Source organism: Budorcas taxicolor, chromosome 4 (genome assembly GCF_023091745.1).
Source record: "Budorcas taxicolor isolate Tak-1 chromosome 4, Takin1.1, whole genome shotgun sequence".
Lineage (NCBI taxonomy): Eukaryota > Metazoa > Chordata > Mammalia > Artiodactyla > Bovidae > Budorcas > Budorcas taxicolor.
In genome coordinates, this window is record NC_068913.1 from 99,534,293 (window position 1) to 99,561,089 (window position 26,797).

Here is a 26,797-nt window from a genome sequence, read left to right on the forward strand (position 1 = left end):
CCTAAGTTTGATCCCTGGATTGGGAAATGGAAATGGAAACCCACTGCAGTATTCTCTCTTGGAAAATTCCATGGACAGAGGAGCCCGGCAGGCTACAGTCCAAGAGAGTCAAGCACAACTGAGTACCCACAACCTAGCCTAGCTAGCCTTCCTGTCACAAACATTTGTATGCAACCAAATGCTCCTGGGTGTGCAACCAGGAGCTGAACAGCCACGTGAAGATGTACAAATAACACAAGCATAGACCACATGGTTGGGCCAGATGACTGAATTCACTTCCAAATCTGAGTTTCTGTTTCTGTCATTCTGTGAATTGATGCAAGACAATCCTCTGGGCTTCTATGTTTAATCAAATACAGAAATAGTCTATCTTGTCTTGAGTGTCTGATGCTGCCAACACTAGCATTAGCCAAATTGATAAAAACAACATGATGAACAACAAAATCATATGTCATTTCGAAATATCTCTGCAGGCGTCTAATGAAATGATGGGTGTTTCGTCCTCACCTCTTTCTGCAGATCTGTCTCCTGCTCCAGATAACCATGTGAACGTTGATCTCCCTCCCGTGTCAGAGCAGATTATGCAGACGCTGAGCGAACTTGCCAAGTCTTTCCAGGATATGGCTGACCGCTGCTTGCTGGTCCTACACCTGGAAGTCAGGTATGACTTCAAGTACAAGACTTCGTGATTTAAATGCACTGTGGGTCATAAATCACTCACTTCTTTCCGTGGAGTGTCACCATCCATTTTTGTTCGTATTATGGATGTTGTTCTTTTTTGATACTGAAAGTGATTTTTAGTGTTATTCAGTCACTGTTAGGTTTTAAGTACATGATGGATTGTGAATATGGTGGTTTGGAGTTTGCATGGCCCATGACATCAGAAGTGGTCTGGATCAGAATATCTATATGGGTTGGATAGGCCATCTTAAGTAACTTAATTAACTTGACTAATTCAGTTTCCTCCTCTTAAAAATAAAGACAATAATTTCTAACTTCAGTTCAGTTCAGTCACTCAGTCATGTCCGACTCTTTGCAACCCCATGAACTGCAGCACACCAGGCCTCCCTGTCCATCACCAACTCCCAGAGTTCACCCAAACTCACGTGCATCGATTAGGTGATGCCGTCCAACCATCTCATCTTCTGTTGTCCCCTTCTCCTCCTGCCCCCAATCCCTCCCAGCATCAGGGTCTTTTCCAGTGAGTCAACTCTTCGCATCAGGTGGCCAAAGTATTGGAGTTTCGGCCTCAGCATCAGTCCTTCCAATGAACACCCAGGACTGGTCTCCTTTAGGACGGACTAGTTGGATCTCCTTGCAGTCTAAAGGACTCTCAAGAGTCTTCTCCAACACCACAGTTCAAAAGCATCAATTCTTCAGTGCTCAGCTTTCTTCACAGTCCAACTCTCACATCCATACATGACCACTGGAAAAACCATAGCCTTGACTAGACAGACCTTTGTTGGCAAAGTAATATCTCTGCTTTTGAATGTGCTGTCTAGGTTGGTCATAACTTTCCTTGCAAGGAGTAAGCGTCTTTTAATTTCATGGCTGCAGTCACCATCTGCAGGGTGTTTTTTAAAAATATAAATTTATTTATTTTAATTGGAGGCTAATTACTTACAATATTGTATTGGTTTTGCCATACATCAACATGAATCCACCATGGGTGTACACGTGTTCCCCATCCTGAAGCCCCCTCCCACCTCTCTCCCCATACCATCCTTCTGGGTCATCTCAGTCCACCAGCCCCAAGCATCGTATCCTGCATCGAACCTGGACTGGCAATTCATTTCATATATGATATTATACATGTTTCAGTGCCATTCTGCCAAATCATCTCACCCTCTCCCTCTCCCACAGAGTCCAAAAGAGTGTTCTATACATCTGTGTCTCACATACCTGCAGGGACTTTTTAAATAAAATAATAAGTGCAGTGCCTGCCACAGAGTAAGTGCTCGCTATGTGGTAGCTTTTCGACTATGGTGACTTTATTGCCATTGATATTTTTATTATGGTACTCTGTTAATCAAGAAAGGAGTGTACAGATGAAAGAACTGTGACTCCTTCCTTTAGGAACTTAAAACCCAATCGAAGGAATTAAGTTCAATCATAATTCAAGAAAATAATTTCTAAGATGTGATATTGCTGGGCTCTTGTTTCTTCCCCTGAAGTGTAAAATACTGTGATTAGTTTATTATCTATTATCTGTCTAGACTCTATTATCACACCTATGGAAATGGTAGGAAGAAAAGACTAGGAAGTCTCCAATCATTTATTTATTCATTCAATTAAATATATATTAAGTGTTCTAAGAATTGGGAAACAGCATTGAAAACAACACTCAAGGTCTCTGCTCACATAGAGCTACATTCTTATTGGGTAAACAGCCAATGAATAAATACAAAGGAAAATTTCAGATTAGTGTAACTAAGAAAAGCAAAAACAATAGCAGAATGGAATTAAATGGTGCTATCAAATAGAAATATAAAGTAAGCTATACATGTGAACCACATCAGTTCAGTTCAGTTCAGCCACTAAGTCGTGTTCGACTCTTTGCGACCCCATGGACTGCAGCACGCCAGGCCTCTTTGTCCATCACCAACTCCTGGAATTTACCCAAACTCATGTCCATTGAGTCAGTGATGCCATCCAACCATCTCATCCTCTGTCGTCCCCTTCAATCTTTCCCAGCATCAGGGTCTTTTCAAATGAGTCAACTGTTCGAATCAGGTGGCGCAAGTATTGGAGTTTCAGCTTCAGCATCAGTCCTTCCAATGAACACCCAGGACTGATCTCCTTTAGGATGAACTGGTTGGATCTCCTTGTAGTCCAAGGGACTCTCAAGAGTCTTCTCCAACACCACAGTTGAAAAGCAATTCTTTGGCACTCAGCTTTCTTTATAATACAACTCTCACATCCATACATGACTACTGGAAAAACCATAGCTTTGACTACATGGACCACATAAATAATTTAAATAGTCTAATAGTTACCTTTAAAAAAATAGAAACGCGTGATCTTAATGAATCATATTTTATCCAACCCAGTATATCCAAAATATTATCATTTTAATTTGGAATTCACACACAAATTATTAATGAGATAGTTTACATTTTTCATCCTATACCCTTGAAATCTATGATATCTTATGGCACATCTAAATTTGGACTAGTCTCATTTCAGCTGCACAGTAGCCATGTGTAGATAGCATTATCATACTGGACAGTGCAAAGAATGGCTGAGGTTTACTAGAGAGTCAGGTTAGGTAATTTTATATGTTTTATATAAAGTAGTCAGGGAAATTGTGACAAGGTACTAAGGAGGAGTCATCTGTACAAAGACCTTATGGAAAAGAGTTTCAGGCAGAGGGAGGGGTACTCACAAGATCCTGAGGTGGCAGATTTGCAGAACAGAGAAGACTCCAGTATGACTATAACTCAGTAAACAAGAAGATGAGAGGACTGAAAGGAAAGAAGCAGGCTAGAGCCTGATCATGTGGGTCATGGAATCCAACCCATTATAGGATCTTCAGTTCAGTTCAGTCGCTCAGTCGTGTTCGACTCTTTGCAACCCCATGAACCACAGCATGCCAAGCCTCCCTGTCCATCACCAACTCCCGGAGTCCATCCAAACCCATGTCTGTTGAGTTGGTGATGCCATCCAACCATCTCATCCTCTGTCATCCCCTTCTCCTCCTGCCCTCAATCCCTCCCAGCATCAGGGCCTTTTCAAATGAGTCAGCTCTTCGCATGAGGTGGCCAAAGTATTGGAGTTTTACCTTCAACATCAGTCCTTCCAATGAACACCCAGGACTGATCACCTTTAGGATGGACTGGTTGGATCTCCTTGCAGTCCAAGGGACTCTCAAGAGTCTTCTCCAACACCACAGTTCAAAAGCATCAATTCTTCTGCACTCAGCTTTCTTCACAGTCCAACTCTCACATCCATACATGACCACTGGAAAAACCATAGCCTTGACTAGATAGACCTTTGTTGGCAAAGTGATGTCTCTGCTTTTTAATATGCTGTCTAGGTTGGTCATAGCTTTCCTTTGAAGGAGTAAGCGTCTTTTAATTTTATGGCTACAGGCACCATCTGCAGTGATTTTGGAGCCCAGAAAAATAAAGTCAGCCACTGTTTCCACTGTTTCCCCATCTATTTGCCATGAAGTGATGGGATCAGATGCCATGATCCTTTTTCACTCTCCTCTTTCACTTTCATCAAGAGGCTCTTTAGTTCCTCTTTGCTTTCTGCCATAAGGGTGGTGTCATCTGCATATCTGAGGTTATTGATATTTCTCCTGGTAACCTTGATTCCAGCTTGTGCTTCCTCCAGCCCAGCATTTCTCATGATGTTCTCTGCATAGAAGTTAAATAAGCAGGGTGACAATATACAGCCTTGACACACTCCTTTTCCTATGAGACTCAGATTTTGTTCTAAGTGCATCAAAAATTTATAGGAAAGTTTTAAGCCAGGGAGAGATATTCATTCATTCATTCACTCATTCACAGTTTTAGGTCATTCTGGCTATTGTATGGGGAAAAAAAATTGCAGGGAGAAATATGAATGAAAGCAGAGGGATTCGTTGAGACCAGGTATGAGCACCAGAGTGACAGAGGTGAAGGCGTGGAAAGTGTTGAAATTGGGACATATTCTCGAGGTAGAGCTGATAACAGTTATTGATAGATGGGACTGGGTATAGAACTGGTGGCAGCTGAGAGAAAGAAAGGACTCCCGGAAAACCACCAGCTTTGGGGCCAGAGCAACTGTGGATGCCAAGGCTATGGAGTGACAAAGGCTGAGGGATGAGTAACACTCGGGGAGAGGTGGAAATCAAGAATTCCATTTTGGTGACATCTGGTTTGAGATGTTAATTAGACATCTTGGTACCAATGTCAAATAGACAGCTAGATATATGCTTTTGAAATACCAGAATCATAAAGTGTACAGTAATATATTTTCTTCTATATCACCATGAGACATTATTAAAGTTGATAGAGTATTGTCTTTTTGTTTGGAGTCTTTAGTAGACTTGGGTTTTCAAAATGTACATAGGATTTTGGTTTGTATGTTTGGGCTCCAGGTAGAACTTGGCTATCTTGGAGGTGTGCTTAGGCAAAGCTCACTGATAATGTGTTGTTAATGTCACTTCTTTTGTATGCTACTTACTTCTTTCATTCTTTATTATCATGTCCAGTGAATTACTTGCTTATTGCTTGTGAAGACCTTTGAGTAGGGTAAGAGAAGTAGCATTGTTGATTTGGAGTCTATTTACTCAGCATTATTTTTATTCTTATTTCTTACATTCAGTTGTTTAGAATTAAAGACTATTCCTCTATGCTTTCTGATTTTATGATAATTTTTAGATTTATTTTCTATTTATTTACCAGCTGACAGTGAAATAAATCAGATATTTTCTGTGAATAGATAAATGCAGTTGATGAGAAAAAAAAACAGTAATACTCTGATGCCTCTGTTACCTGGGTTGTGCAGCAAACCATCAAATTAATTACCATCACAGCTCCTAGAATTTATGCTATTGATTGCGTGTGTACGCGATGTGTTCTTCATTTGGAATTATCAGCTGGTAGTGTAGTTAATTTAAAGTGTGATATTTTCAAGGCATTTGAGTAAGATCATTTTAATCCTTAACCTCTAACCTGCTTTTTAAAATTTTTGTACATCTTGGCAATAGTATTTTTAATAATGTTAAGCATATTTTAGTTATTTACTAATTAACTTTATAAGAAACCATTCAATGCTGTAACATCTATTGCCATATCTCCTTCCTCATTAATTTAAAAATAGAAAAAGGATCATTTTAAGACTAAATTACAAAAAAAAAGACTGAGTTTTAGAGTCCTGGGTGCAGAATTATCTTTACTTGACTGTAAATGAAAACATTAAATATGTTTGTTTTTTCCAAATTAAATTTTCTTATATCTTCTTTTAACATGGTTTCAACATTCAGGTTGCTTTCCTATGAATGTGCTCCAGATTGTCTTCGCTTTTTCTTAAGTATGGTACAAAAAACGAGACAGAGCATTCCATGTATGGCTCAGATAGTGAATGTTGGCATACTTTATTCATTCCTTGTCACAGTAACAAGATTTTGTTTGTTTGTACAGTTAATGGTAGAAAATGAATAAGGCGAACCTCAAGTAAATCGTTACTGTAGTAGTCCAGTGCTACAATAGAGGAGATGGCTAAGGGCTATGGGTACCCACAGTGCGTGACTGTGGGAGCAACTTTTAGCACCTGGGAAGCAGGAGTCAGGTGTGCCTCATTCATTGCTCTGGCTCTAGAACCTGTAACAGTCCTGTTGTATAATAAGTGTTCAGTAAAAACTTCAGTGACTCTGGAGATTTAGCTGGTTTGAAATCAAACCCAGATAAAATAAGTGCAGGTTCGCCAAACAAAACATGCTACTCATCAAAGACAGTGAATTGGTTTGGAACTCACAGTCCACCATATGGATTGGATTGGCCAAAAAAGTCGTTTGAGTTTTTCTGTAAGCTGTTACAGAAAGACCCAAACGAACTTTTTGGCTAACCCTGTACTTAAGAGGTACAAAGACTGCATGGCCCGAAATCATCCTTGTCATCGTAATCAGCTAAAGTTAGTTTTGTTCCCATCCGGTTGTAAAGGAGAATCAGCTTAGGACCTGTGGTCCTGGAGCTGGTGCAATGAAGAAGTGGCTGGTTTGGCACTCCCTGGCACTTTTACCCAAGAAGCCAGGACAGAAAAAGGACAGGGGGGCCTCAATTAATGGCAAAGGCTAGCAAGAAGTCTAAAACAACTTCAAATACCAAAAATTTGTCTTGTTCCCCCAAATATTTTTACATCCATAGCCCAGTTTTTTCTTGAACATTGTTAAAGTTCAAACCAAAAATACTCTCAAAGCCAGTAGATTCTGTTTTGAAGGACATATGACATTTTACCTGTGTCCGTGTAGGTCACATTTAACCACTGAGCAGTGCTTTTTTTATACAGTTTGAAGCATAAGGCATGTGACAACCCCAAGAGATGAAAGACATGGTGAGACCATTAAAAATGGTTGAGGTTTTTTGGTTTTTGGTTTTTTCCCCCTATTTGAACTTTAGAAGAGGATAATTAAGTTGCCATTTCAGTCTGAGATGCTAAGAATGTCACCTTTATCAGCTGATTTCTCTCACCATCAGGAGGGTTCTAAGTGGGTTCAGCAGTAACTGCCTGTCGCTGTTGGGATCCTAAGTGTGCACTTTCTGAAAACCAACCATCCTGCTGTGTAATCAGCAATATTTGCAGAAAAAATATTAATGCCAAAGTCATGTTAAGGTCAGCAACAACATGCCAGAATTCCAAAGGAAAAAAACCCACTTTTTCTGAACTTGATATTTGCCAGTGACTTTTAAGTTCTTTTTCATCTCTGATCATTTGGGGAGAGGAAGGTTGTGCTTCAAAATAGTTTTTCCCTCTCCTCTCTGCCATTCACTTCAGTATCTCATGAAAGTGTTAGTCGCTCAGTCGTGTCTGACTCTTTGCAACCCCACGGACTGTAGCCCGCCAGGCTCTTCTGTCCATGGGCTTTTCCAGGCCAGAATACTGGAGTGGGTTGCCATGCCGTTCCCCAAGGGATCTTCCCAACCAAGGAATTGAACCCGAGTCTCCTGCATTGTAGGCAGGTTCTTTACTGTCTGATCCACCAGGGACGTCCAGTATCTCATAAACACCTCCAATTCATAGTAATTTCCTAAGCAGTCTCTACTTCTAGTTTCTATCATTCTATACCATTAATTTACTCTTTATGCTGTGCCAAATCATCTTGCCAAAACTCATATCTGATTATATTGTTTCACCTCTTAAAATCCTGTTTAGATGACCTCAATCTTATGACAACATGGTCCCTGACCACCTCCCCAAGCTCACCTCATGCCTCTGTCATGTCATCTCTATGTACTGGAAGGAACTTCTGGTCAGTCCTTAAAACTGTCCTCCATTCACATGCTCATGCCATTGCACATGGTCTTCCCGTTGTCTGAGGCGTGAATGCGCGCTCAGTCACTCAATCGTGTCCGACTGTTTTCAGCCCCATGGACCATAGCTCACCAGTCTCCTCTGTCCATGGGATTTTCCCAGCAGGAATACTGGAGTGGGTTGCCATTTCCTTCTCCGGGAGATCTTGTCAACCCAGGGATGGACTCCAGGCCTCCTGCACTGACAGCCGGACTCTTTACCACTGAGAGACCTGAGAAGCCTCATTGTCTGAGGTGGTAATGTCTGTAGTTGACTGTGAAAGTATTTTAGCATTGATGACTTGATTTTATTTTCAACGAAGAGTTACTTGGTTTAAATTTCAACTGTGAAATAGCAGTCGATTTCCCCAGGCATGAATCCCACTCCAGGGTTGTTCAATTTTCATTTTATCAAAAATGTCTCATTCTGGAAGGACTGTAACATGCAGTTACTGGTATCCTGATCAAAACCATACACTTCAAGCATATGAATGTCAGAATGAGTTTTTACTGGAAAAATGAATCTTTAGTTTTTAGTAACTGTTAAAGTGATCACCTATCATAAAAACACACTGATAGTCAAGATATTTGGATTTCCTTAAATGAACAGATTATAAAAATATAGCACATCCTATGCAAAACTTACTTTAAAATGGATCATACATCTAAGTGTAAAACTTCAAACTGTAAAAATCCTAGAAGAAAATACAGGAAGAAATCTTTGTAACTTTGATTGGGCAAAGTTTTCTTAAAGCTAACCCCTAGAGTACCATCCATAAAAGAAAAAAAATGATTAAATTGAACTTCATCAAAATTTAAAACCATTCTTTGAAAGACATTGTTAAGATGAAAAGACAAGCCAAAGATTGGGAAGAAATATTTACAAAATGCATGTCTGATAACTTGCTACCCTGGTGGCTCAGATGGTAAAAAATCTGCCTGTAATGCAGGAGACCCAGGTTCAATCCCTGGGTCTGGAGAAGGGAGTGGCAACCCATTCCAGTATTCTTGGCTGGAGAACTCCATAGACAGAGGAGCCTGGTGGGCTACACTTCATGGGGTCACAAAGAGTCAGACACAACTGAGTGACTAACACTTTCTTTTCAGCTCATATAAAAAACCCTCAATACTTAATAATAAGAAAATAAACAGCTCAACAAAAATTTAGGCAAGTGATAGGAATACAAAGATGTATGGATGGCAAATAAACATATGAAAATGTGTCCAACATCATTAGTCACTAGTAAAATGCAAACTAAAGCCCCAGTGAGACACCACTGTACATCTATTAAAATGACTAAAAAAAAAAAATTTTTCTTTTAAACTGACAACACTTGAGGGCAGTATTCTAGAAGAAATAAGCTAGACAAAGAGAAAGGCAACTACTGCATGGCATCACTTATATGTCAAATCTTTTTTTAGGAAATTGCGGAAACAGAGAAGAAAAGTGGTGGCTAGAGGATGAGAGAAATAGGAAGTGGTTGGTAAAAGGCTACAAATCTCAGCTGTAAGATAAATAAGGTCTGAGGATCTAATGTAAACCAGGATGACTGTACTTGATAACACTGTACTGTATAATTGAAATTTGTTGACAGGGTAGTACTTAAATGTTCTCATTTTTTTTTTAAAAGGAAGGATAAATATGTGACGTGATGGATGTATTAATTATCTAGATGAAGGGAATCCTTTCACAGTGTATACATATATCAAGTTGCCATGATGTACACTAAATATCTTATAATCATTTAATGCCAGTTATACCTCCACAAAGCTATTTATAAAAAAAAAAAAGCTAACAACAAAAAGTGCTGGTGAGAATGCAGAGCGACTGGAACTCTGGTACATTGCTAGTAGGAAAGCAAAGTGGCGCAGCTCCTTTGGAAAACAACTTGGTGGTTTCTTACAAAATTAAATGTACACTTACCGTACAATGCAGCAATCCCACTTCTAGATATTTTCCCAAGAAAAAGAGAAAATTATATTTACACAAAAACCTATATGTGAAGCTGATTAATTCATAATCACTGCAAACAAGAAACAACCCTGATGTCAGCTGGTGATGGTTAAAGCGTGGCACATTCATAGGCAGGAGGCCACGCAGCAATAACAAGGAATGGACAGCAGCATGGATAAATCTCAGATGTTTGAGGCAGACTGAAAGACACTAAACCCCAGAGGCTACATGCTACGTAACTGCATATATATGGCTTTCCAGAAGAGACAAAACTGTGGGGACAAAAAATAGATTTGTAGTTGCAAGAGCCTTGGGGTAGAGGTTGACTGCAGGGTGGCACAATGGAGTTCTGGGAGTGACGGAATTGTTCTATAATTTGATTATGGTGATGCTTATAAAACTGGTTGCATTTATCAAAACTCATAAAACTGTACACTAGAAAGGTGAATTTACTGTTTGTAAATTGTCTGTCACCAAGATGATGATTAAGCCTGTGGTTGCAATATTAGGGCTGATGTTCAAGGCTGTGGCCATTTGTTTAGGCATATTCTCATTACCTGATGCCAGCTCTAAGCATAATAGAATCCCGACTCTGGATTATCATCCTGTCTACTTCCAGTAAACCTTTCCTGTCAAGATCAGACAGAGCACGGAAAACAATCACTAAACTTACAGAACAAACCTTTTTGATCTATACCTGCCAGTGGATGGGGGAGGGGTGGGATGGTTGTATATTTGTTTTTAGTAAATACCTGTATGTGTGGGTGGCCAGTCCTGGGTGTTCATTGGAAGGACTGAAACTCCAATACTTTGGCCACCTCATGCAAAGAGTTGACTCATTGGAAAAGACCCTGATGCTGAGAGGGATTGGGGGCAGGAGGAGAAGGGGACGACAGAGGATGAGATGACTGGATGGCATCACCGACTCGATGGACGTGAGTCTGAGTGAACTCCGGGAGTTGGTGATGGACAGGGAGGCCTGGCGTGCTCCAGTTCATGGGGTCGCAAAGAGTCGGACACGACTGAGCAGCTGAAATGAACTGTGGTAGAACAATCTGGCCTGAAATGTGCTTTCACTGCAGCTTAATAGAAAGGTTATGGAGTAGCCAATCCTTCCCCATCTCAGACTTCTTGACAGTTAATGATACCTACCAAAAAGAACCCAAGAGTTGCACATGTTCAGACTGACTGATTTCAACATAGGAATGCGCTGTTCCCTCAAGCTCACTCAGATGTGTCTTCTAAGACAAGTATCAGCTCCTGTCCTGAACCTTTCCTAATACCCTCTGCACACTCCCGTGATACCCTGGGTACAACGTGCTTCTGAGTAAAAAACCATCCTCTTTTGCTTGTTTTTTCTTGGTTGTCCCCATTAAGCCATGGCATTTTAAATGGCACAAACTGTCTTATATTTTCACACCTTCTAACAAATTCACACACATTCAGTCAACGTTTTGCTTAAGTAATAGAGTAACAATAATAAATATGATAATAGCGCTACCCCCTGTGCCTTTCTGTGTAGTAGTTCCTCAGAGCACCCTGTGAGGTATGTGTTGTTATCATCCCCATTTCACAGATAAGATAACTGAGGTGGAGAGATTAAAAAGTAACTTGCCTAAAGTCAAGCAGCTAGCAAATGACAATGGAAACCAAAGTTTCAGAGATCTGTGACCTCTGCCTCTCATTTTCACTGCAACAGTATCGTTGAAAGAGAATACTTTTCACTATGTGCAAGCAATCTTGTCACAGGAAAGATTTTTTCACTTATCTATTCATCACCCTCAATGTGTGGATTAAACAAGGGAGGATCACAGAAGCTGACTTGCTCAAGATCACTCAATTTTTCTATGAAATAACTAAGATAGCTTTCTGGGCTTCCTGGTGGCTCAGAGGTTAAAGCGTCTGCCTGTGTCTGCCTGCAATGCGGGAGACCTGGGTTTGATTCCTGGGTCGGGAAGATCCCCTGGAGAAGGAAATGGCAACCCACTCCAGTATTCTTGCCTGGAGAATCCCATGGACAGAGGAGTCTGGTGGGCTGCAGTACATGGGGTCGCAAAGAGTCGGACATGACTGAGCGACTTTATGTACGTATGTATGTATGTATGTATGTATGTATGTAAGATAGCTTTCTGGTGAAGAGGGGGAAGGATGCATAAAAATTTAAAGGGCCACTGCTGTCTTAAATATTCGGGTGCTCTGTCACAAGAGGAGGGTTGTTTTCATCAGGAAGAATCATTGCTAACTTCTTTCCCCCATCTCTCTCTCTTCCAGGGTTCACTGTTTCCACTATCTCATCCCTCTCGCGAAGGAGGGGAACTACGCCATTGTCGCGAATGTGGAAAGCATGGACTATGACTCGCTGGTGGTGAAGCTCAATAAAGACATCAGCGCCATTGAAGAAGCCATGAGTGCCAGCCTCCAGCAGCACAAGCTCCAGTACATATTTGAAGGTCAGACCCTGCCCCTGTCCCTGAGAGTTTGGGAGGAAAGAAGGGGGAACGTTTTCCTGATTTTCTCTATTACTAAAGCTCAAAACTTGTAGAAAAAGCTTTTTTATTTTTTTTTGTGTTTGTTTTTTGCCTTTTGGATTAAAGCAGCAATACCTAGCCTCTCTGTGTATGGCTAGGTAGGCAACAATATGGCTGCCATCTGCTCTTTCTTGATGAGGAGATTTAATCCAAGATGAGGCAGATGGCAGCCCGGCTGCCTCCTTGACACACCACTCATGAGAGCTGGGTAAGTGTGTGGCGTGGACCACAAATTAACTCAAGAGGAGCTCATAAAGGAAAAAGAAACACACGCAATAAGAAGAGAACCCTGAGAGATCCCCTCATTGGCTAAAATTATCACTGGAAGGGGAAGTTTTCTTTCAGAGGATGAATTCTTGTCTGAAGAGAAAACAGAAACCACTGATGAGCTGCAGTTCTGAGAAGTCTGCATCCATAAAAGCCTTCAGAGTGAAGAAAGCAAGGAAGGGTGTGAACAGCAGTACTGTCCAAAGGTGTTTGCCATCAACATTCAGAAAAATGAGCCGCCAGCCAAATCATTTGCGTGATGAATTCCTGCAAAGGACCCTCTTTTAAGACTTCCAATTATACCCCCTTTTCTCTTGTTTCGGTTAGTTTGTACATAGACCCTGGGGCCAAAAGTATCTCTGGTGTCTCACAGAATTGAGCCAGTGTAACTTAAAACAAGTTAAGAAGGTACTTAGTGCAAAGGACTGTGGCAGCCTGAAGATGGAAAGAAAGTGTCAATGCATGACCATGTCTTGCTTTATGAAGTGATTCTGTTCTAGCAAATGCAGGACCCACCCCCCACCTCCCCACCCCTGCAAAAAAAAAATCCTGTTTTCCCATTAAATTATGTCATAGTGAGGAAGATGTGTTCTGAAAGGGAATGTTCCTGAAAGACTTTGGCCAGAACGTGTAAGTGATAAAAAAGAAAAAGGTTCATCAGCCCCAAGGCTCTGTGTCCTGGGGACTGCAGTCATACTGTCTATCTTAACAGTATAGCACCCATCTAAGAATCACTCTCCTAACCACAGAATTCCTGTCTGGCTTTTGACACTGGCTCTTCCAAGTCCCACATGTCACCATTCACATCCCAGAGTTTTCCTCTCATTTGGACCAGACATTTCTTGACATCTAATCCTTCTGGGAAACAATAGAGGTATAATCCTCTGACACAGAAGAGATTTTAACTAAAAAAAAAATCATAAATTGGAAATTTCCTACCTAAAAAGCTAGCTGTCCCCTGTCATATCTCTTTCTAAATTCAAGGGCATATTATTGAATTTCCCCAGTGGGGGAGGTGACAGTGGTCTCAGTCTTCTTGGTGTGGCAAAGAGAAATATTTTATTATTTTTTAAGGGGTGTATTTAATCACAGATATTGTTTAAAATTCCTGGTTGTATAGTGATAATACAAAGCAGACCAACTTTTAACTGGTTTATTATTATAATTTATCATGCTTAATTATTATATACATTTATTTCTGTAATCTATTTTTTATTCTCGATAACCAGTGCATCACCTCATAGCCTGCGCTTAGAGCAGACCACATTAAACCACTGCAGAACAAAATTCTGCCTGAAGTTATGGGCTCAAGGGCATCATAACAAAAGAACCTACAGAGATTTTTCACATAAATTGTCTAGCTTTAAATGTAAAATCCACGTGTGTGTTTCTGTCCCTTTGAGTGAAAATCTTTTTACTTCACCTTAGAAGAGTAGCTAATTTGTCATCTTGAAGCAACATTGGGTGAGTGCAGCTGAAGCAGTGGAGAAGGCAATGGCACCCCACTCCAGTACTCTTGCCTGGAAAATCCCAGGGATGGGGGAGCCTGGTGGGCTGCAGTCCATGGGGTCGCTAAGAGTTGAACACGACGAAGCGACTTCACTTTCACTTTTCACTTTCATGCATTGAAGAAGGAAATGGCAACCCACTCCAGTGCTCTTGCCTGGAGAATCTCAGGGACAGAGGAGCCTAGTGAGCTGCCGTCTGTGGGGTCGCACAGAGTCGGACACGACTGAAGCGACTTAGCAGCAACAGCAGCAGCTGAAGCAAGAGATGTTGCCTTCTCCTGTCCTTTTCCTACATGTATCTTAATCAAGGGAAAACTTGTTTTGAAGACAGAAGGAGCCTTTGAACCTGAAGTTACACCCTGAGACAAAAATAGTAGACTATTCTCAACTAGTCAGACTAACTTCAGATTTCTGAGAAAATATCTTGCCAGAGTCCAACTTTGTAAGAATAAGAGAAGAAAGAGGAAGAGAGGTTTACTTAGTTCCAAGCATTTAGAATTAAAATCTAACTTCTAAAAATGGTAACCCACATGTTCCTCGGGTTGTTCTGAACCAACATTCCTCAACTTCATTACCTAAGATAACCTGAAATGGGATCTCTTAGTTTGTTGACATCCTAACCAGCAATTTGTCGAATTTCACAGACCTTAAGACAGTGAGAACAACTCACTTAACGAGACCTCTGCAAACTGCCCAGGAGTCTTGTGTGAGCTCAGCAGTTCATGTGTGATCTGCTTTCCCTTCCACTTTGTTCCTAATGACATTCTCTCCCGTTACTCCTTTAGAAATGTACTCCATTGTCAGTGTTGGGGTATGTTACCATTAATGCCAAGAATCCAATTTCTTATTGATTTACTTTTATTTACATAGGTTCCCAGTCAACTTCTGAGCCAAAAGTACAACCCCCTACCTGTTTTGTAGGAGGAAAAGGAGGCTAAACAGATGATAGTATTTACATATGGGGTACTCTGCTTTAAAATAGCTCAACAGGAAAAACAGAAGTTTTACACAGTAATTTAAAACAATCCAGCATCTACTCTTAAGCCTTGGCATGTGGCTTTAGCTGCATATGGCAGTACAGAAACCGTGGATGTACCAGCATGAAGTGTCCCCACTGGTAACTCCTTGGACAGTATCTAACTACTCCAGAATCATTGTAAGATCAGGCGGTCCAGCCATCAGAGCTAGGTTTTCTTCAGTCACTTACATTTTCTGAGGAGTAGAGAGAGGAATCCTGTGTGTCCGTTTCTTCAAGATGGCGTTAATCTGCCTCCTCCCTCCCCATCACCCTGTGCTCACCCCTCAGGCCTGGGACACCTGATCTCCTGCATCCTTATTAATGGGGCCCAGTACTTCCGGCGCATCAATGAGTCTGGCATCAAGAAAATGTGTAGGAACATTTTTGTCCTGCAGCAGAATTTGACCAACATCACCATGTCACGGGAGGCAGACCTGGATGTTGCAAGGTAAGAGAGGGTAGATCGGACTCAGTTTGTATTCCAAAGCATTCTACCAAATCATTAATAAAAATGAATTCTTAATCATTAAAAAGCTAGTTTAAAAATTAAACAGAAGTGATGGATGTTAATTAAACTTGTTGCAGTGATCTTTTCACAATATATCCATATATTGAATTATTACACTGTACCTCTGAAACTAATATGTCAATTATACCTCAGTTTTTGAAAAGGATAAAAAATGGAACTAACAGATGTCCTTTGGTAATAGGGAAGTAAGTCTATAAAATTCTATTGGATGTTTAATGACTGTGAAACTGGTAATTTTTCCTATTGTCTAACCTAAGGTCTTTTACTACAGAACTTCAGTAACTTTGTTTTCTAATTGTAAAAGTAATGTGTGCTCATTGCATAAAATATGTAACATAAAATACAAAGAAAAATATAAACATCACTCATAAACTTTTAATCTAAAAATGCGATATTTGATATACTTTCTCCTGGTTTTTATGCACGTGCTGTGTGTACAGGTGAGTCTCATTCGTGGGCATGTGTATCATTTCTCTTTACAAAATTATTAATGGGTTTTCTATTCATTTAATTTGTGTTTTCCTATATCATTAGTAACCTTTGAAAACATGGTTTTTCCCATATCCATTAATGTCCCTTGAAAATATTCTTTTTAATGCCTGAACAAATGTTTCATGGGGTAAGTAAATCATAATTTATTTATCTGATTATTAATATGTGCAGATTTGTAGACATTGGGATTTTTTACATATTCTCTCATTATAAATAACATGTATTGAATGTATTTTTACACGAATCTATTTCTTCATCTCATCTATCTTTCCCAGTTGAAATCCATCCCCTCTTCTTCCTTTCGTTGGGGAGAAAATGGTTACTCATCACTCTCCATGCTATTCCTTCATGTAACTGAGGGTTATTTTTTTAAAACAGTGTTTGGACTTTCTCTTTTCAGGGTTTGCTGATCTCAGTTTTTAGGGTTTCCTTGTAATACTTTTTTTCAGATGTAAGAGTTAATCTTCTCTGTTTATGTGGTCTCAACGCTACTCATACCTTTCTCTTTTTTTTTCTTTTTTTTAAATTTAAATTTATTTATTTTGATTGGAGGCTAATTACTTTACAATATTGTATTGGTTTTGCCATACATCAACATGAATCTGCCACGGGTGTACACGTGTTCCCAATTCTAGTCAGTGGATCTTTGGGGCTTTAATGAAAACTTTAGAAGTTTTGAAGAGGATGGATGACGATCATGGTGTTGGTGTTTTATTGCTGATTATACCTGGATGACTTTTTCCATGAACCCCTTTATTGCTGGGAAGTTTTTTGTTTTTAATAGTCCAGCATGCTCCTGCCTCTTAATTTAGTATTTCTGTGTCTTTCCACTTGACTTTTTGATTCCTGAAGAAGTTTAATAAAATTTGAAATAATTCTTGAGAAATTTCTGGGGATAATGAAATGCTGTGTTACTTTGACAGTCATTAAGACATGCATGCTAGGATCTTTGTCTTGAAGTCATATAGCCATACATCTTCACTTTCACCTTTCTTCTCCAAGTTGTCACTCATTTGTTCCATTGCTACCCTGTTGTTCTGCTTTTCTGTCCTTCTTCTCTGTCGTTTTCTTTCTGTTTGACTGTGTGTGTTCATTACATTCCCTCTCTTAGGCTAAATTCGGTGGAAAGCGTTCCCTGCTCAGATTAGGGAAACCAGGTGTGACTGAATGCTGCATTTATTTGGCCTCCCTTATGGGGAATGATCTCATTATTGAATTAGTCTATTCATAATAACATTGAAAATGGGAAGTTAAGAACACAGAGGCCTGAGGGATACAGAGAAGCATTACTAATTCTCCGAGGAATATAATTCCTAAATTCAATCATCCTTTTTTAAATGATTTTTTTTTTTTATTTTGCTGAAGTAAGTAAATTAACACAGCTTTTGACAGACACTATGGGGCCTGCACACATGCTAAAAACCCTAGCATCTGAATAGTGAAATGATGACTGGGCAGTGTTGAGGTTGACATGGATGGGCCATGTACCAGCAAAGCATTTCTTCAACGAAGCCATGCCTGTCACTGTTGGATTTGGGAGCGATATCCAAGGAAGCGGCTATAAGCTAAAAGATGACCACTTGGGAGAGATACTGCTCTCATTACTGTTCATGGATTTTGAGAGGAGATAGGCTAGCCTAAGTATATAGCTCTAGATGATTCCGTCCTGATCACAGTTCAGAAAGACGCATCTTTACTAGACTTGTAAGCTCCAGGAAATTTTCTGTTTCCTCAGTGTGTGAACCAGAGTAAGTGCTCACTTTGTATACTGGATGAATGACTAGGTATCAGAGCAAGGCTTATTTTTGTGGTAAGGAGCTTGGATAATGGCAAAGTCTAGTTTAACATCCTGAACATTTTAACCAGCTGATGTGAGATCATTTTCTTATAGGCTGTTGAGAAACAGAGCATCTCCTTTGCAATTCTTTCTTTCTAGAAAGTGTTACAAGAAAGAACACTACATCCCTAACTGTTCACAGGCTCTTTCTCCTTCATTTTCTCTTGCTCTCCTACATACACATGTACTAAATACACTTTACAGCCTTGTTTTTTTGTTTTTCTTTTGTCCTGTTCTTGATTTTGGTAGGGACAGGTTTTGTGAAATGGGTTCCATCAATTCTACTGAATGTGAAGTGATGTAAAATAAACATAAGAGTTGATACCAAAATAGCCAGAAATAGTAGACTGCAACAGTGTGTCTCAGCATTCCTTAAGCAATGTCTAATCAAGCATAGACAACATCTGTATTTCCAGCAAACCTCTATAGAAATGTTATCTTCTAATGTAGTAATTAATCACTAGTTGCCATGTGTCAGAAAATTTACTTAACAAGAAGTTGCAAGGCTTTTGTAGCTTTTTGCTTTCACAGCCTTCCTGACCAGTGGAAAATAGAACACTCTTCCAAAAAAAAGAAATGAGACATCCGGACTCATTCCGTTTATGTTAACTCTTCTACTCATGGTACTGTTGTCTCTTTCTTCGTACACACCTTTGGTCCAACTAATCTCTAATAGGAATAAATCTTGGGTGAGCAAAGGCTCAAAATAACCCATAATATGACCAGAACTGCTGAGAAACCCTGTCCCCTATGGTAATGATCTCTGCTATGGTTTTGACCCTTTTGACCCAACCGTTGATTTTCAGGCTCAAAAAGAGGCATTGTCCTGGAAAATCACTACAGACTAGCTAGAAAGTGGAAGGCCACTATGAGTGTGCTCTTTAATTGCCTTAATCAAAGCACATCTTACCCTGAACTGTCACGTGCTTCAAAGCAACCCACTAGTCAGGAGTAACTGGAGAAGTCTGAATGAGTACTTCCATCCCCAGGGTAATGAATCTGGCAGCCTTTATAGTTCAAGTGAAGCCATTGTTGGGGGGAAAAAAATCCCAGAATTTTCCTCCTAGTACTTCCATCTCTTCACACATTACCCTTTTGTATTGGTCTCTCTCATTACAGTTGCCTCTTTTCTCCTTTATCTCTCCTGTTACCTCTATTATCTCTGCTTGATGCTGTGGTCTTTTTGGTTTTCTTTAGACTGATATCTCTCTCATTATTTAATCTGGCACAGATAAGGAAATGAAAGCTAAGGTTCAGGATGTGGTGAGGTCCTAACACATAAGGAAGTGTCCTCATCCTTTTACTCATTCATTCAACAAATGTTTATTGAGTGTGCATCCTCTCTAGGTCCTACCCTTGTGGAATTTATATTATTATGGGCAAGAGAGACAAGCTAATAAACAAGTAAAATACAAAGTATGCCAGTTGATGATACGTGCTATGGTGAAAAATTAGATGTTAAGAAGAATAGAGTGTATTCAGATATAATGAAGGTAATTTGTGATTTTGAGTGTTCAGGGAAGTTCTTAATGAGATGGTAACATTTGAGGAAAGACCTAAAGGAAGAGTAGGTCATGTAAATATATAGAGGAGCTTCTGAGGAAGGGAGCACTAGGAGCAGAGAACTAGAAAGAGGCATGTGTTTCGCATTTAAAGACAGGAGAAAGGCCAGTAAAGCTGAAGTAAATAAACAAGGAAAGAATAAGAGATGAGTCACAGATTTAATCAAAGAAGCTGAGATCTTGAAGACCAGTAATAACACTGGCCTTTACTTTGAGGTTGGAAGCTATTAGAAGAATTGAAACAGAAGAATGCCATGATCTGACTTATAAAAGAGTCACTCTGGCTGCTATGTGGAAAATAGATGATTTTCTGTTTTTCCTGAGGAGGGGAAATTACAGACAAGGGCAGAAACAGAAGGATCTGTTAGAAAAACTATTGCAATAATCTGGGTGAAAAATAGTGGTGATTCAAACCACAATTGTAGCAGTGGAGAGGCTAAGAAATGGACAGATTAGGATATATTTTAAAAGTAGAGATAACAGGATTTGTTAAGGGATTGGAAGTGAACAAGTGACCCCAAGATTTTTGTTCTGAGCAATTCAAAGGATGGTATTTTCATTTATTGAAATTAAAATGAGCCAGATGATGGGAAAGGCAGGTTGAGTTGAGGGGGCAGAGGCTATCAAGAGGCTATCAAGAGTTTGGATTTAGAAATATGAAGTTTGAGATGCTGATTAGATGTCTAAATAAAGGTAAAGAAGAGAGACCTGGGTAAACAAATCTAGAGTTCAGGAAAGAGGTGGTGGTTGTTCAGTCTCTCAGTCATGTCTGACTCTTTGTGACCCCATGGACTGCAGCACGCCAGGCTTCCCCATCCTTTACTACGTCCTGGAGTTTACTCAGACTCATGTCCATTGAGTTGATGATGCCATCCAACCATCTCATCCTCTGTCTCCCCCTTCTCCTCCTGCCCTCAGTCTTTCCCAGCATCATAGTCTTTTCCAGTGAATCAGCTCTTCTCATCAGGTGACCCAAGTATCAGAGCTTCAGCTTCAGCATCAGTCCTTCCACCGAATATTCAGGACTGATTTCCTTTAGGATTAACTCGTTTGCTCTCCTTGCTGTCCAAGGGACTCTCAAGAGTCTTCTCTAGCACCACAGTTTGAAAGCATTAATTCTTTGGCGCTCAGGCTTCTTTATGGTCCAGCCTCACATCTGTACATGACTACTGGGAAAACCACGGCTTTGACTCTACGGACCTTTGTTGGCAAAGTGACGTCTCTGCTTTTTCAGGGAAGAGATATAGACTAGAAATGGGATTTGGGGGTTCATTAGGCTTATAAATGTGATGTTAAAGCCATGAGACAGAGTGAGAAGGGCGGCTGCAATGAGAATGAGTAGAGCGGAAAGAAAGGTGACCAAGAACTGGGCCTTGGGTCCTCCACTGCTTAGATGTTGGAATACTGGGAAAGAACCAGCAAAGGAACCTGAAAAGGAGCAGCCAATAAAGTCGGAAAATAACCAGGAGAGGTTTGTGTCCTAGAAATGAAGAAAATGTTTGAAGAGAAGAGTGTCTTCATCTGTGTTAAACGCTGCCAGTAGGTTAAATGAGCTCAGGATAGAGAATCAGCCACTAGTAGACTTGATCGGATCTCTGAAATGCTTTGGTTTTCATTCCTTTATCTGCCCTACAACTTACCAAGTATAGCAACAAACTTGAAACATATTTAGGGAAGGCTGCTCACTCCTCAGTTCCATGGTAAGGTCTGAAGCATTCGGTGCAAAGAGAAATGCAGTTAGTGTGATTCTAGTGTGATATATAAAAGACCAAATTGGCAGCCTCTTTTTTTCTCATTGAATAGTTAGAAAGAAAGCCCTGCTCTTCCCAGCATAGGTACTCATCCATTTCCCATGATGAAGCGGAGTTGTGATCACTCTTAGAGAGACACTAACCAATGGGGACTTCCCTGGTGGCTCAGATAATAAAGAATCTGCCTGCCATATGGGAGACCTGAGTTCGATCCTTGAGTTGGGAAGATCCTCTGGAGGAGGGCATGGCAATCCACTCCGGTATTCTTGCCTGGAGAATCCCCATGGACAGAGGAGTCTGGAGGGCTACAGCCCATGGGGTCACAAAGAGTCAGACACAACTGAGCAACTAAGCAGAGCACACAGTTAAGTGAATTTGCTTTTAATGATGGCAGTCTCTGCTCCTAGGTGCCCCACCCCTCTTTAGCCCCAGTTCCTCTTCCAGAAGCTCCAAGTTAGCTTTGAAGCTGTTCTGTACATGTTGACTTAACCAAGTCCTATATCTCCTATATATAGTACTCTATGGAGTGGGAACATCTACTCCACAGAAGACAACAGAAAAACCTTCACTGATACAGAGTAAACCATTTGGTACCTGGGAACAAAAGAAGAAAAATATCTTACCTGAACTGCCTCCTCTGGACATAGGTCTATATGGAGAAGTACAGTACATCATATTTGTTTGTCTCAATAAGAGATTGAATCAAGAAAGTGAAAAGATCACCAATAGAATGGGAGAAAATATTTGGATATCACATATCTCATAGGGATTTATATCCAGAATATATATAGAACTCTTGCAACTCAATAATACAAAAGCAAATAATCTAATTAAAGACTAGGTAAAGCTATCCCAGTAGCAATGCTGCATACCTAGTACCCCAGTCTGGTTCTAAGTACTGTTCTTCAATAAAAGGAAGCAGGGCTCCTGCAAAAAATGACTGACTGTAGAACTGGAACAAGAAATAGACAAGATGAGCCTGTAGTATTAATACTTTCTGAAGATCCCCTGGATAAGGAAATGGCAACCCACTCCAGTATTCTTGCCTGGAAAATCCCACAGACGGAGGAGCCTGGCGGACTACAGTCTGTGGGGTTGCAAAGAGTTGGACATGACTGAGCGACTTCACTATAGTACCAGAAAGTAAGGAAGTACTAAACACGCACACACATAACACACTGTGTCCAAGAGGCACAGGAACCAACTGGAAGAGCTCCCAGTGACAAAGAGGGGACCATTTGGGCAACAGAATAAACAAAGTACTACTGAATATTAACCCAAACTATCAAGTAAATATCCGTAAGTCCATACTGATGTAAATGGTTGAATACAGTAATAAACAGGAGGAAGAGAAAAATCTGTGCAGAAGCATTCCAGATACATTATGGAGCTAATCTAAAGGTAGAGGCCCACTTGTTAAGGCTGGTTACACATAATGACTTCCCTCCAAAGAGTACATGTGGAATGTGGGGGAGTAACTTTATAGTGGAAAAGTCTGACAAATAGTATTTCAGCCAGATAATCAAGGTCAACATCAATAAGCATAAATCGTGACCCATATAATAAAAAGTATCAAATAAATTCCAGTGCATGAAGATCCTGCAAAATACCCATCCAATTCTCCTCAAAACTGCCAAGTTTGTTAAAACCAAGGAAAATCTAAGAAGCTGTAATAGCCGAGAGGAACCTAAGAAGACATGATAAGTACATGTAATGTGATATCCTGGGTAGGATTCTGAAACAGAGAAAGGACATTAGGTAAAAACTAAGGAAATGTGAATAAACTATGGACTTCAGTTAATAATTTATCAATATAGGTTCATCAGTTTTGCTAAATGTATCATACTAATGTAAGATGTTAATAGGGAATTTGGGTATAAGTTAAACAGGAAATTTGTTCTATCTTCCCAATTTTTCTATTAGTCTAAAACTGTTGGGAAAAAATAAAATCTATTAATAAAAAAATGGGCAAAAAATTTAATAAACATTTGTCTAACAAGACATATAGATGGCCAGTGTACATATGAAAAGATGCTCAACACTATTTGTTACTAGGGAAATGCAAACCAAAATCACAATAAAATACCACATCACAGCTACTAGGATTACTATAATCAAAAAGACAATAGCAAGTGTTGGATTACTGTAATCACAAAGGCAGACAATAGCAAGTGTTGGAGAGAATGTGGAGAAACTAGAACACTCATATCAATACATTGCTGATAGGAATATAAAATGGTGCAACCGCTTTGGAAAACAATTCGTAAGTTCCTCAAAAAGTTAGCCATAGAGTTACTGTTTGTGTGTGCACGCACGCATGTGGGTGTGTTCAGTCGTGTCCATCTCTTTGGGACCTGGTGGACTGTAGCTCACCAGGCTCCTCTGTTCATGGAATTTTCCAGGCAAGAATACTGGAGTGGGGGACTTCCCGGTAGTCCAGTGGCTAAGACCCTGTACTCTTAATGCAGATGGCTGGGGTTCCATTCCTGGTCAGAGAACTGGATCCTACATGCTGCAACTGAGACCTGGTGCAGCCAAATAAATAAAACTTTAAAAAAAAAAGAATCCTGGAGTGGGTTACCATTTCCTCCTCCAGGGGATCTTCCTGACCCAGGGATCGAACCCACGTCACTTGGCATCCATGTGATCCAGAAATTCCACTCCTAGGTATATACCCAAGAGAAATGAAAATTTATATCTCCACAGAAATTTGTACATAAATGTTCAGAGCAACATTATTCATAAAAGCTGAAAAGTGGAAACTGCCGAGGTAACCATCAACTAATAAAGTAAAATATGATCAATCCATATGTACAATAGATTTATTCAGCTATAAATACAAAAGTACTAATACATGATACAACATGGATAAACCTTGCAAACTTTAAGTGAAAGGAGCTAGTCACAAAAGATCATATTGTTAACTCCATTGATATGAAATGCTCAAAATAACCAATGTTATAGAAGTAGAATGCATAGGGGTTACTTAGAGCTAGTGGGTTGGAAGGAAATGGGACATGGGTACAAGGTCTCCTTTTGGGGTGGTCCTAAGATAGATTGTGTTGACAGTTGTACAGCCTTACAGATATATTAAAAGACACTAAAGTGTACACTTTTAATGAATGAATTGTATGGCATGGGAATTACCTCTCAATAAAGCTGTTTTTTTTGTTTTTTTGTTTTTTTTAGAAAAGAAAAACTGACACAGTGTTATATGGCAGTTATACTTCAATTTTTTAAAAGGTTGAACTTTAAAGATTTTTAAAGTCCTAAATGTTATAGGAAATAAGTAGCCCAAGTTTTGTACTCACATTAATGGGGAGCTTTGTAAAGGAAATATCTCACTCTTTTTCAGTTTCCCTAACCTGTCTGAGAGAGATCAAGACAGAATTTTGGAGGAGATAATACTTACACTAATCTTTTTTCTAAGTATTTGTTTGTTTGGCTATGCTGGGCCATAGCTGCGGCATGCTAACTGAGTTACAGCATGTGGGATCTAATTCCCTGACCAGGGATCAAACCTGGGTCCCCTGCATTGGGAGCATGAAGTCAGCCACTGGACCACCAGGGAAAATCTCAATACTAATCTTAACTGAAATTATCCAGGATAGGGAGAGAGCCATTTGGAACAGAAAGGGGAGTTCAGGGTGACTGGAGCAGATGCTCAAGGCAGGCAGTGGTGAAATGTAAGACCTGAGGGGAGACCAGAGCTGGCTCAAGATAAGCCCCGCCTTATCAGAGGCCTTCTCTCTACAGTTCCAAGACATCCCTGTTTCTCCTCTCTGCACTCCCTGTATTCCTTACCCTGATTTATTTTTTAGCACATACCATCATCTGACGTATTTAATATATACTTGTTTCTTTGTTCCATGTCTATGAACTCTAGAAGGCAAGAACTCTTGTTCATTTCTGTATCTCCAGGGCTAAGAACAATACCTGGCATGCAGTATTGTTGTTCAGCCACTAAATTGTGTCTCTTTGCAACCCCATGGACAGCAGCACGCAGGCTCCTCTGTCCTCCACTATCTCCAGGAGCTTGATCAGACTCATGTCCATTGAGCCTGTGATGCTATCTAACCATCTCATCCTCTGCTGCTGCCTCCACCTTCTTTTGCCTTCAGTATCTCCCAGCATCAGGATATTTTCCAATAAGTATGCTCTTCACATCAGGTGCCCGAAGTATCAGAGCTTTAGTGTCATTCCTTCCCATGAGTATTCAGGGTTGATTTCCTTTAGGATCAACTGGTTTGATCTCCTTGCAGTCCAAGGGACTCTCAAGAGTCTTCAGTAGGAATTCAGTAAATATTTGTGGCATGATAACTTTAACCTTGTTGTGGCCTAAAGAGCTTTAAGCAGAAAAGTGAGATGGTCAGATTTGTTTTCTAAGAAGATTATTTCAGCAACTATATAGAAAATGGCCTGAGGGCAATAACCCTAGAGGCCTTGCAGACCAATTGGAAGGTAATTGTAGAGAAAGAGAGAGATGTGTAGAGCCTGAACTAGGTCAGTCCTGGTGGAGATGGAGGGGACAGATTCGAGATGTTTAAATGAGCTGAAATGTGCAGGATGTAAAGAGTGATTGAATGTTGAGGATAACGAAAAATGGGTCAGGTTTGACCCTCCACTCTCTGACGTGGATGTCTACGTGGGTCCCCACACTGTTAAATCAGATAAGCCTATAGGAAGAGGGAGGAGTAGGCTTGGCAGAAGGAAGATCATCAGTGGATGTAACACGTGTTAAGATGTGTTTGAGATTTCCAGTGGAGATGGCTCATGTGCAACTGGGTGTGTACGCTAGAAGCTTGGAGAAGAGTGGAGGAGGGGAGGGGCCTGGTTTGAACAGTTTGGGGAATCATCAGCTTGAGGTTGTTATTTAAGACCATTGGAGGACAGGACTTCTGTGGCAGCCCAGTGCTTAGACTAGTGGAACCCCTCCGCACTTCCACCGCAGGGGTCATGGGTTTGGTCCCTGGTCAGGGAACTAATATCCCACAAGCTGCATGGCACACCTAAAAAAAAAATTGAGAGGAGACGGAGAACACCAGCATGTAAAGGGCATGAGAAGAAAGAGGGACCCCAGAAGAGGACAGGGAAGGGATGACCCCACAGTACAAGAACCAGCAAAGAGCACCACATGAAATTGCTACCTGCGCTGACATGGGAGTCTCCCCGCAAAATGATCAGCATCTTTCTTCCCGATCAATGAACACATCTTCTCATTTTAATTTCTCCCATCTCCTCTTTGAGGTAGACTGTTTAAATGCTTTCCTCAAGGCGGCAGAGCGAGTGACAAAGCCAGCCTAAGCACAGCAGCTCGGCCTCCTGCTTTATCCTTGACCTTGTACTTTCTCTAA

At 40.4% G+C, this 26,797-nt stretch overlaps 1 protein-coding gene across 1 annotated transcript in view; it reads left to right on the forward strand.

Moving 5' to 3' along the window:
* The window catches only part of EXOC4 (exocyst complex component 4), an 816,823-nt gene that overhangs the window by 742,957 nt on the left and 47,069 nt on the right, over positions 1-26,797 (forward strand). Inside the window, exons 15-17 of the mRNA XM_052638352.1 lie at positions 520-661; positions 12,223-12,401; positions 15,561-15,720. Coding sequence (XP_052494312.1) covers positions 520-661; positions 12,223-12,401; positions 15,561-15,720 — 481 coding nt within the window. The remainder of the gene's footprint in view (positions 1-519; positions 662-12,222; positions 12,402-15,560; positions 15,721-26,797) is intronic.